Source organism: Eucyclogobius newberryi, unplaced genomic scaffold, assembly GCF_026437365.1.
Source record: "Eucyclogobius newberryi isolate DKJ021-1_F unplaced genomic scaffold, fEucNew1.0.hap1 SCAF_12, whole genome shotgun sequence".
In the NCBI taxonomy this organism is placed as follows: domain Eukaryota; kingdom Metazoa; phylum Chordata; class Actinopteri; order Gobiiformes; family Gobiidae; genus Eucyclogobius; species Eucyclogobius newberryi.
The window spans coordinates 6,952,184-6,964,842 of record NW_027315746.1 but is presented as its reverse complement, the minus strand read 5'-3'; the positions used below and the strand labels follow the sequence as shown (position 1 = coordinate 6,964,842).

Genomic DNA, 12,659 nt, shown 5'->3' with positions numbered 1-12,659 from the left:
AAATTTTCTGTTTACTCACAAACAGAGACTTGGGAGGAAAATGTTCCAGTTTGTTCTTGCAATTAACCACTGTAAGTTTTAACGACACTTGGATTTTTTATAGTCCAAGTCGAGTCCCAAGTCTCATGTCCTCAAAATACTATACAACTATTTGTGTTTTTAAAATCAGCTGATGTTTGAGTCAGAGGTTAACTGTAACTGCGAAAACTCCTTTGCCGTCTGCATTTGACCCGTCCTTCAATGCTGCCGGGGTTTAACTTATCAGGAGCTTCTCTGCAGTACTTTTCTGGACCATAGTCTTTATCGGACAGGATCGTACGGTGTGAAATGAGGGGAAGAGCAGGCAGGACATTCGGCAAATCCATCTTGTGACGCCATTGCTAATTTTCAACACCACATAAACACACATTAAAAGTCAAATTAAAAGGCACTTGACATTAAATCTTAGAGTGTAGCTTGAATTAAAACGGCTTCATTTTGCTTCTCAAATAACTGAAATGTAGTTATTGCGATCATCTATTGTCCGATTATCGATGCGTCAACACGTTGGCTTTTGTTGCCCTTTTCCTGCCCAGTGGCTTCTATATTTGGAGCCAGTGGTCAGAGGAAACGGAGTTGTCTGGAGGGAGGACTCTGCCCGACTGTGAAGGAGGCTATTGTTACGCGAAAACACCAAACGCACCAAAGCCGCCGCGAGACGTGCTTCATTTCCTTTGTTTACGTGCGAGCTCAGACGAGTTCATTTAGAAAAGAGAGCGAATTTGCGCCGTGAGAGATGTAATTAAAGCCGCACAATATATCACAAAAGTAACTATATAACGCCGAGGTTCTCTATCTGACAGAAATGCACTGGTTTTAAAATGGAAATGTGGAAAAAGGTCGATTTTAATCAGGATTTTACACATTCAGTCGGAGTTTGCCTTGATTTAGTCTTGGTTTTGTTGCTGTTGTTTGGTTTATTAAGCGTTTGACAGCTGCTTTAAAAGGAAAGAATATATTAAACGCACTAGCGGACCTCTGCGCGCAAAGCAATCCGTTCATTTCAATGTAGAAGAGCTGCTCTGTCACTGCTCAACAACTACCGTATTTTCCGGACTATAAGTAGCACCTTTTTTTTGTAGTTTTGGCCGGGGTGCGACTTATACTCCAGAGCGACTTATATGTGATATTATTCATTATTATACATTTCACACTGACAACCACAAGAGGGCGCTCTAGGCTCTAAGCGACACAGAAGAAGAATCTGCACTTCCTCTTCCTCTGGAGTTTGTGAAGTTGTTTAGAAGTGACACAGAGGAAGAAGAATTCAATGGATTTAGTGATTTGGGGTAAAACTGATGCTTTGGTAAACTTGTTAGCATGTTCTTTATGCTATAGTTATCTGAATAACTGTTCATATGTTACGTTAACATACCAGACACTTACCACAGTTCTGTCTGTGCCTCATGTAGCTGAAGGTGTTAGCGTTAGCATACGTCATGTAGCTGAAGGTGTTAGCGTTAGCATACGTCATGTAGCTGAAGGTGTTAGCGTTAGCATACGTACACCTATTCACCATGTTCTCTCATCTGTTATTATTTTACACTGCATTTACAGAGGAAATGTCTGTTCTTGGTCTTGGATTTTATCAAATACATTTCCCCCAAAAATGTGACTTATACTTATACTCCAGTGAGATTTATATATGTTTTTAGCTGGTGCGACTCCTAATCCGGAAAATAGGGTACAAGAGAAAACGCAGACTTTATTATAAATATTGTGTCAAACTAAAGATATGAACACATGGGGAAGAATAAAGTGATCGAACGGCCCAAATCCGCACAGTCATCCAAGAATGCTAACTGCTAAGCTAAATGCTACCGCGATGCTTAAAAATACACATAACTCGTCAGGAAATGTATTAAAAGAGGGAAAAAGTTGTGTTTCCAATCGAATCAACAGCCAAATCGCAATCATTTCCATTATCGTGCTGCCATAATTGTAATAAAACTAAATGTGTCCATGCCGTTCCAGGCTCAAACACTGTTACTTTTCCTTGTACGCTCCCAGATACGTTTAAATAACTAAAAACCTGTTGCGTAAAGGGGAAATTCATAATCAAATTGAAGCCGCACAGAGGCAAAATGGCAGTCCTTATATGAACAATAGAACAATCAAACAAAATCCTCAAATCCTTGACTCTTGGAACTAAAATCAGGTGATGCACTTCCATATTTGGTCACTGTTCTCATACTTTATCTTCCTGTCATATCTGATCTACTTTGTTTTGGTTGAGCCATGTCCAGGTCAGAGGTCACGGCGATAACGTTCATCTCATCATTTATTTGGACTAAAGTTGGAGGCTGTCGTTCACGTTCCAAACATCTCGGCTTTTCACATTTTTGAACAGACTTTGAAAAAAATTGAAATGAAGGTCTACTGTAGTTAATATCGTTTATTTGATCGTGAAGCAAACTATTAACGGTGATAAAATACTTTTCCAGGTTTGGGCAGAGAAAACGTAGGTAATTTGAATAGATTTTTGAGGCTTAATCGACAAAACTTTTACAGCTGAACGAAAGTTGTGTCGTGCTTTATTTTAATTTGACGGAGGCTCATTTCTAGCAATGGTATATATATCGATTATGGGTGATATCGGGGGTTTCTTGAACGGTATTGGTCCAATACTGGAAACTTAGCTGATATTTGGCACAGATGTTTCGTTCTGCTCTGCCCCAGTCTCTGTTTGTGCGACAGATTTGGCTTTTTGAACAAATAAATGAGTAAAAAACATGGCCAATTACACTAAAAACATTTGTATGTTCACGCAATCGTGGCAGAAAATGTTTTATATCCCAGATAAATAGATTTTGTCATTATTTTTTACAAACGTGGAAAGTTAATCTGTGAACTTTACAATAACTTCAGCACATATCGGTTATCGCACATGTATCGAATATCGGTATCGGCTCAACAAATCACTACCAGACCATCACCATTCATTTCTTCTTTAAAGTGAAATAGTAAATACTAATAAGTTGCAATAATCATTTAAAGTACAAAGAAAACAAAAATGTTATAGAATCAAAACGACTAGGACTAAATCGATTCCTAAAATAATCGTTAACTATTTTATTAATTGTTATGTGAAATCGACAGACTCTACACAGAACAAAAGATCTTTCAGAACAAAGAAAATCAAAACAACAAGAAAGAAAAATAATACATTGTAATAATAAATTAAATATTCTCTTTCCAGAACGCTTCAGTCACAATCTTTTTTTAACCTTAATCTGGTCAAAAAATGCATTTAAAAACCTAAATTTGCAACAGTAATAATTATTTGACTTGTCGACTTATTGAAAAAACAACTGCTGCCTCGTCGACTACTGAAATAATAATCACAAATTGTAATAATAAATTAAATATTCTCTTTCCAGAACCCTTAAGTCACAATATTTTTTTTAAACTTTCATCTGGTAGCAATGTATTTAAAAACCTCAATTTGAAACAGTAATAATCATCGGGCGAATGTAAATGCAGTCGCTAACACAGTCGTTAGCTGCGTCACTGACACAGTCGTTAGCTGCGTCGCTGACACAGTCGTTAGCTGCGTCGCTGACACAGTCGTTAGCTGCGTCGCTGACACAGTCGTTTGCTGCGTCGCTGACACAATCGTTAGCTGTAGCACTAACACAGTCGTTAGCTGCGTTGCTGACACAGTCGTTAGCTGCGTCGCTGACACAGTCGTTTGCTGCGTCACTGACACAGTTGTTAGCTGTAGCACTAACACAGTCGTTAGCTGCGTCACTGACACAGTCGTTAGCTGTAGCACTAACACAGTCGTTAGCTGTAGCACTAACACAGTCGTTAGCTGCGTCACTGACACAGTCGTTAGCTGTAGCACTAACACAGTCGTTAGCTGCGTCACTGACACAGTCGTTAGCTGTAGCACTGACACAGTCGTTAGCTGCGTCGCTGACACAGTCGTTAGCTGCGTTGCTGACACAGTCCTTAGCTGCGTTGCTGACACAGTCGTTAGCTGCGTCACTGACACAGTCGTTAGCTGTAGCACTAACACAGTCGTTAGCTGCGTCACTGACACAGTCGTTAGCTGTAGCACTAACACAGTCGTTAGCTGCGTCACTGACACAGTCGTTAGCTGTAGCACTAACACAGTCGTTAGCTGCGTCGCTGACACAGTCGTTAGCTGCGTTGCTGACACAGTCGTTAGCTGCGTCGCTGACACAGTCGTTAGCTGCGTCACTGACACAGTCGTTTGCTGCGTCACTGACACAGTCGTTAGCTGTAGCACTAACACAGTCGTTAGCTGCGTCACTGACACAGTCGTTAGCTGTAGCACTAACACAGTCATTAGCTGCGTCACTGACACAGTCGTTAGCTGTAGCACTAACACAGTCGTTAGCTGCGTCGCTGACACAGTCGTTAGCTGCGTTGCTGATACAGTCGTTAGCTGCGTCACTGACACAGTCGTTAGCTGGGTCACTGACACAGTCGTTAGCTGCAGCACTAACACAGTCGTTATCTGCGTCACTGACACAGTCGTTAGCTGCAGCGCTAACACAGTCGTTAGCTGCCGTCGCTGACACAGTCGTTAGGTGCAGCGCTAACACAGTCGTTAGCTGCCGTCGCTGACACAGTCGTTAGCTGCAGCGCTAACACAGTCGTTAGCTGCCGCGCTGCACATGGTTTTAACCCCTCTGACTCTCGCTCGGGCTCAGACGCTGGAAGGTGTGACTAAATAAACCGTCTGGACAATGTTAGCGTTTATTAGCAGCAGCTGTTTCCGCTTCTCCAGAAGTTTACGTCCCGAGAATGTTTCTGCGCTAATTGAAACCATCCCCGCTGCCGTCTGTTGCCGGGGCCGACACGTTCGCTTTCCCCGCGGCGCTGTAAAGAACGCTCCGGCGAAACATCGATTCTGCCCGGTCCTCCGTGCATCCAGAGAAGTCTCATTTATTACACCGACACGAACGTAAATAAATGTAAATCCTGCGTTCGGACTTCCGGGACGTCTGTGTCACATTAGCCTCAGTATTTCACATGTTACAGCTTGAAATCAGTGAAAGTAAAAGGAATTACAGGTCAGAGAAATACAGCAGAAGAAGATAATATTGCATTTGTAGTACGTGTATCGTCTGTAACAGGGTTATTCAACATCAGGCCCGGGGGCAAAATCAGGCCCGCCACGTGATCTAATCCGGCTCACGACGTTTCTTCCAAACAGAAAATGTTGTTTACTGATTTATTTCTGGGTTAGCGCTAGTTTAGACCGGGTTTGGCCGGATTTAGTCAGAGATAAGATAAGATAGCCTTTATTTGTCCACACAATGGGGAAATTTCAGTGTTGCACCACAAAGTAGGTACAGAAGTAGGAGAACAGATAATTTATAGAAAGCTTTAAAAAAAACACTCTTATAAACAAAACTCCTAAAGACAAAACCTCTCATATTCTTAATAAGGAATGGAGGGAATAAATAAATAAAATAAAAATAAGATAACATAAGACAAATAATAATAGTAATAATAATAGTAATAGTGGCAAAGTAAACACTCTTATTTACAGCAGCACTGTTTAATTCTGCTTTAGTTTAATTCAGGGTTGGTCCCGGTTCAGACCTAATCTATCAGTAGTATTGTGTTGACTCAATTTATCAGTTTATAATTAACAGTTGTTGGGGATATTTTGTGCGACCCAAATTACAGTAGTGGTGTGTGGTCCACCTCCGGCCCAGAGGCCTTGGCCCTCTAACATGTCTGGCCCTCGGGAAACTTCAAATAGCCCTGGTTTATAATGACTATGAAACTGACTCAAAAAGAGAAATAAACGTCCAGTGTAATCCTTCAAACAAGAGTATAACCTGATATTCAAGCCTTTTTGTGGTTAATAATTCAGTCCGTTCACGTTCACCAAGACATTTACAGACATATTTTAGCACATTCCTGTTTAAATGTCAAATGAATATAGTTTATTGAGATAATCCGCCCCAAAAATATCCCACAACCTACAGAGAACACACACATATGCTGGTGAAGGGGTTGTAAAAACACAGAGGAGCACTTTCTCCACAACCTAATGACATCACCAGGTGTAGCTGAGCATGTCTTTGACCAGAAAACATTGTAACGCGTCTCAGAAGTTAGAAAAGGGAAAAGTAAGACATTTCATTTTGTAAATACATGATGTTATTATTATGGTTATTAAAGGAGACATATTATGTTTTTTCAGGGACTTAGAATAGAACTATATTTAAGTAGATTATTATTATTTATCTATTTTTCATCTTAAACAGCAATATTGATCTAAAACAGCTCAGTAATAGAAGCAGTTCCATTGACTTCCTGTTCAAAACTGCCGAATTGATAAGCTCCGCCTCTTCACAGTGACATTTCACCGTAACGAGCGTCAGATTTACACGTTAAGTGGCGACGTGACGATTTAGAATTCGACTTGTGTCACTGGGACTCTTACTTTTTAAAATAATCACAACTGAGTACAAGGACGAGGGCGGGGACAGGGGGTAGGTGAAAACAGGACTTTTCTGAGCACGCGGGACGGAACAGGATTAACTCAAACACAATGGAATCGATCAAAACACAACTTTGAGTAAACGGATGACGAGGAAACGCCGTTGTAACGAGGTCGAGGGCTCATTAAAGTCGATTTTGCATAATACGTCCCCTTTAAACGGAGGAACCGAACTCCTGACAGTTTCTACAGATCTATCGAGGATTGACGCACATCACAATAGTCGGACTTACGGCGGCGTGTAAATGAGGCGAGACAAAAACACAAATAAAGCCCAAAAATCCGTCTGAAATTAAAACGATGCAAAACCTCTGAAGTTGCTACGGGCGTATTTCCTGCCGTACGATTCCGCGCTGCAACCGACACAGCCGCTTGCAAGCCGCTCAGAGAAGAAGATAAATAAAAACTCCAAAGCTTGACCCATCGACATCATCTCGGCGTTTCGGTGCCGCCACACGGGCACCGCCGATCGGCCCCGTGCGTTTCCACAGTGACCTTCTGCGCACGATACTCACAGTTGAAGTTGGGGGAGAGGGAGCTGGAGGCCAAGAGGCTGTGGACGGTGATCTGGTAAATGATGTGCAGCAGCAGGAAAGAGAAACTGGTGATGCACAGCGACTGCAGCAGACGCCCCGTGTGACCTGCGGAGAGAAAAGGATCAGGGGTCAACGTCAGGCGACTGTGAGACGCCAAATCCATCAGGGGTCAACGTCAGGCGACCACGAGCTTTTAACGTGCAAACAACGTCAAGCGATTTGCACCTAGAGACTTTGTATTATCTATTAAACATCGGATGGATCACGAATTAACATCAGCACCTTTCATTTTGCGTCCTTGTTTCAACAGATTATGCGACTCGTATTTATATATTGTTTTTATTTGATACAGGCTGAATTTAATATTATGTTTTTGTTCTTTTTAATGTATGTTTTAATGTATGCTTGGTCTGAATAAAATAAATAAAATAAATAAAATAAATAAAATAAATAAAATAAATAAAATAAATAAAATAAATAAAATACAATATTCAACATACTCATTCGTGGATTTATACATGACCATGTACGTTAGAAGGCTGTTTTATTAAAGTAGCACCTAAACACCAAACTTTACAATCTTGCACTTCCTCATACAGAGGGATTTGTTTCACTTTGAAAAGATGAGTCCAATATAGTCAGTAAAATGTAGATGAAATACTTAAAAAATATCCAAAATCCCCTCAAAAGATCAAATGCAAAATATATCTCCATTTTGAAAAGTTGTCTAAAGCTTTTTGTTTTCTTTTTGCCATCATCTGCTATAAATCTAAATAACGTTTTATCAGGGGAGGATTGAATAATATTTTTATTGTGGTTTGACTTTTGAAAACTTTGTAATACAAAGAGTAAAGACTAATATTATCTAATATGTCAACAATATGAAGCAAATAATTCTAGCTCTATCCATTTTTGTGATTCATACATCTCAAATTTGTGACATTTTGGCTTTTTTTTTTTACAAATAACACGCCTGTAGTGAATTAAATAAAACTTGAATAAATATTGTTTATTACTCAATTGGTCCAGAACATTTTAGAGTATCTCCGTCACATATCCACAATCCACTTTGTTATTTCCTTCTTCACATTCATGACAAACATGAGGCTCGTGATCCGTTTCCTGGTTAATGTTGGCTGCACTTCCTCCTCAAGTTTATTTTACTCAAAGTCAATAAACATAGGCGAACTGAAACGACCTTAAACTCCTAATCTCTGATCAAACTATTGATTTATGTCGACCTGCGGGTTATCAAAATGTGAGATTTCCCAGAATATGTTTTAATATTGTGATAATGCCTCTCCTTAACAGTCTCAGCTCAGACTAATGCCTTCTGTCATCGTGTCATTAGGCAAACGTGAGTAATGGGTTACCCTGGAGACATGCTTTTACTCTACTTTACTTTATTCTTTTTTTCTTATTTTTTTTCTTATTCTTATTTTTTTTAAATTATACTTATTATTATTTTTTCACATATTTATTTTTTATTATTGCTATTATTATCATTCTTTTGTATTATTATTATTATTATTGTTTTTTCACATATTTATTTTTGTATTATTATTATTATTACTATCATTATTATTTTCTTTATACATTTCATTTTTTTCAGTTTTTAAATGTACAAAACAAAACTGAAAAACATAGAACACTGAACATGACACAGAAAGTCCAAAATAAACACATAAACGTCCTACATAAACGTCCAACGTAAACGTCCCACATAAACGTCCAACATAAACGTCCCACATAAACGTCCCACATAAACGTCCTACATAAACGTCCCACATAAACGTCCCACATAAACGTCCCACATAAACGTCTAACATAAACGTCCAACATAAACGTCCCACATAAACGTCCAACATAAACGTCCCACATAAACGTCCCACATAAACGTCCTACATAAACGTCCCACATAAACGTCCCACATAAACGTCCCACATAAACGTCTAACATAAACGTCCAACATAAACGTCCCACATAAACGTCCTACATAAACGTCCCACATAAACGTCCAACATAAACGTCCCACATAAACGTCCCACATAAACGTCCAACATAAACGTCCCACATAAACGTCCAACATAAACGTCCAACATAAACGTCCCACATAAACGTCCCACATAAACATCCTACATAAACGTCCCACATAAACGTACAACATAAACGTCCCACATAAACGTCCCACATAAACGTCCCACGTAAACGTCCCACGTAAACATCCCACATAAACGTCCAACGTAAACGTCCAACATAAACGTCCAACATAAACGTCCCACATAAACGTCCAACATAAATGTTCCACATAAACGTCCCACATAAACCCACAGCTTTAGCTACGCTGCCCTAGGAGTAATTATGCTGGGGGAAGTATGACAGCTTGAGCACTATCCTCTTCTTCTGACTACTTATGCTATCAAACAATATTTATTTTTTAATTCCACTTGCAAACTGTTCACCGCCTTCTTTTTCTTTCTCTCACTCCTGAGGACCTGTGGACCCAGATGTCCCTCCCCTGGTGAAGTGGTCCCTGCCCTGTGTGGACGGTCCCTCATCTGCCTGAAGAGTGGGTCCAGTTTGCCTCAGTCGGTCCCTCATCTGCCTGAAGAGTGGGTCCAGTTCGCCTCAGTCGGTCCCTCATCTGCCTGAAGAGTGGGTCCAGTTCGCCTCAGTCGGTCCCTCATCTGCCTGAAGAGTGGGTCCAGTTCGCCTCAGTCGGTCCCTCTTCTGCCTGAAGAGTGGGTCCAGCTCGACTCAGACGGTCCCTCATCTGCCTGAAGAGTGGGTCCAGCTCCAGTCTCCTCGTGTCCGTCTGTCCGTCTGTGAGAGTCGGATCTCTCCTTCACTGGAACTCCTCCAGGTTTCTACGCTTTTTTCCCAAAGAGGTTTTTTTTTGTAGTTTTTCCTGGCCGAGAAGGAGAGTCTAAGGACAGAGGACCCTGGGACATCCCTCGCCACCACAGACATTGTCTGACTTCATTTCTCACTGTGGCCCTCAGAGGCAACTGTTGTTGTGATTTTGGGCCTTACAAAAATAAATTGATTTGATTTTGATTTGAAACGTCCCACAAGTTGGCCACTGTCCAGGGTGTACCCCGCCTAAGGCCCGAAGTCACTGGGATAGGCTCCAGTCACCCGCGACCCCGAAAGGGAACAAGCGGTAGAAAATGGATGGATGGATGGACGTCCCACATAAACGTCCCACATAAACGTCCCACATAAATGTTCCACATAAACGTCCCACATAAATGTTCCACATAAACGTCCAACATAAACGTCCAACATAAACGTCCCACATAAACGTCCCACATAAACGTCCCACATAAACGTCCCACATAAACGTCCCACATAAGCGTCCCACATAAACGTCCAACATAAACGTCCCACATAAACGTCCCACATAAAAGTCCAACATAAACGTCCAACATAAACGTCACACATAAATGTCCCACATAAACGTCCAACATAAACGTCCAACATAAATGTCCCACATAAATGTCCCACATAAACGTCCCACATAAACGTCCAACATAAACGTCCAACATAAACGTCCCACTCAGTCCAAAGTTAACAAAATTTGTCAATTTTCAAATTAAGTCCAACGGTCCAACTTTTTTTTTTTTTCCTTCTCTCTGACATCTATTATGTCTACGTGAGTCCAGTCTGTTATTATTGGTTTGTTCAGTTTGTGTCATCCGTTTGTTTGTGACGGTCTTTTCCCTGCAGGCTAAAGCATGTCCCAGAGGTATGTCCCAGAGGTATCCACTCACTGTGTCCACGGCAACAGTTTGAGGCCCGGATACAACGAGAAGAGCGTCGCGTTTTGTAACTTCTGACTACGATCTGAAAAGCGGTGCAACATCCGTGCCGGAAAGTCTTGGATGGACAAGTCTTCAGGAACGTCCTAATGTATAAGCTCGCCAATCACAGCGCAGCCCCGCCCACCTGACCACGCCCCACCTGACCATCGGACCACACACAATCATCCACACACAAGTATCGGACCTTAAAACCCAATATGACGCCTAAGACTTTGGACACCTTCAAAAGTCCGCTGGCATAAACCTAACTTCACACACTCTGCGTCATAGCAACTTGGAGTTTGGCAATTACCGTATTTTCCGGACTATAAGTCGGCAAAAACTATGAAAAAAGGTGCAACTTATAGACCGGAAAATACAGTAATTGACCAGAACCAGGACACCAAAAACAATTAGCGGTTCTCTACGGTCCCAAAAACACACGACAATAAACTCTACTCGACAAACAACCACGTCACGTCTTCACGATTTCCAACGGACGTAATTAAACATTCTGACAATGGTTTTTATTGTCGGAACAATACGCTACAAGAAAGGAAAAAGAAATAATAATAACTCTGAAAAACAATACAGATTTCTGCAGAATCAACAAACAAAGCCTTCAAATCTGCACATTTGAGGTAAAAGGCAGAGATAAATGTAGTTCTGGAAGCCGCATTTGAGAGACACGCGCAATAAACAACTGCGACTGGAACATCCCAAAATTGCTGCTTGATGCACTTTATGGTCTGGTCTGGCTCCTGACGACGGTGGAGCGGATTATCTCCAGACTGCAGTTCTCTCCAAACGGAATGGAATCATAAAAACAAAGCAACATGTGCGAATAACAAACAATATATAATGTTTTTTGTGTTTTTATGATTATTGCGAGAAGAAACGTCACGATTTAACTATTCACAACCGTTGATGCCATAAAAGAAACTGTAAAATCCAGAAATTGTCTCTAGTGCGTGACCAGCTTCATGAAATCAAACTTTCCCAATCATCAATTAAAGTTAACGTATATTTTAAGCTTAATTTTTAAGCTTAAGCCGATGCTACGAGTCAAGATTCAACAGAAACAGCTCGATTTTGCTTCTAAAACATGGTCATGGTTTCTAAATTTTAGTCCTTTTCTTGACATCTCTTGCCCCAAGAAAATAGCGAGAAAACTGTGGCACAATATGTGATAGAAATGTAGTAATTTATATACAAATACACAATAATTAGCAGTATTTAAAAGTAGTCCGATACAAAAAGGCAATACCGAGCTAATACAACTAGGACTGGGTATTGCCAAGACCCTCGCGATACGATACGTATCCCGATACTTGTATATTCCGATACAATTCCCTCATTATGATACGTATCCCGATACATTTTTGAAAAAAGGGTCTTAAAAATGTACCAAATGGGTCATGTTTTTTTACTCTGAATAAGAAAATGTATGAAATTTCATGTTTATCCACAAAGCACTTCTTTATAAATCCATTCTGCTCTAATAACTTCATACATCCAACTGATCCAAATAGAAACGAGGTGGAATAGTGTATTTATTTGTGTATTTATTTTTCAATTAAAAAAAATATCGATACTGTGATGGTGGAGTCCGTGACGATATATCGCCTTTTACAACTGTAACTTATGCTCTTTTTGCTTACACCTCCCACTTCAAATCACAAAGCAGCAGCAGCAGCAGCAGCAGCAGTAGTAGTAGTAGTAGTAGTAGTACTACTAGTAGTAGTACTACTAGTAGTAGTAGTAGTAGTAGTAGTAATAGCAGTAGTAGCA

The 12,659-nt window shown here is 40.5% G+C and overlaps 1 protein-coding gene across 1 annotated transcript in view; it reads right to left on the bottom strand.

Annotated features, from left to right (window-relative positions):
* The window catches only part of piezo2b (piezo-type mechanosensitive ion channel component 2b), a 181,959-nt gene that overhangs the window by 139,362 nt on the left and 29,938 nt on the right, over positions 1 to 12,659 (bottom strand). The window contains exon 3 of the mRNA XM_072440697.1: positions 7,045 to 7,170. Coding sequence (XP_072296798.1) covers positions 7,045 to 7,170 — 126 coding nt within the window. The remainder of the gene's footprint in view (positions 1 to 7,044; positions 7,171 to 12,659) is intronic.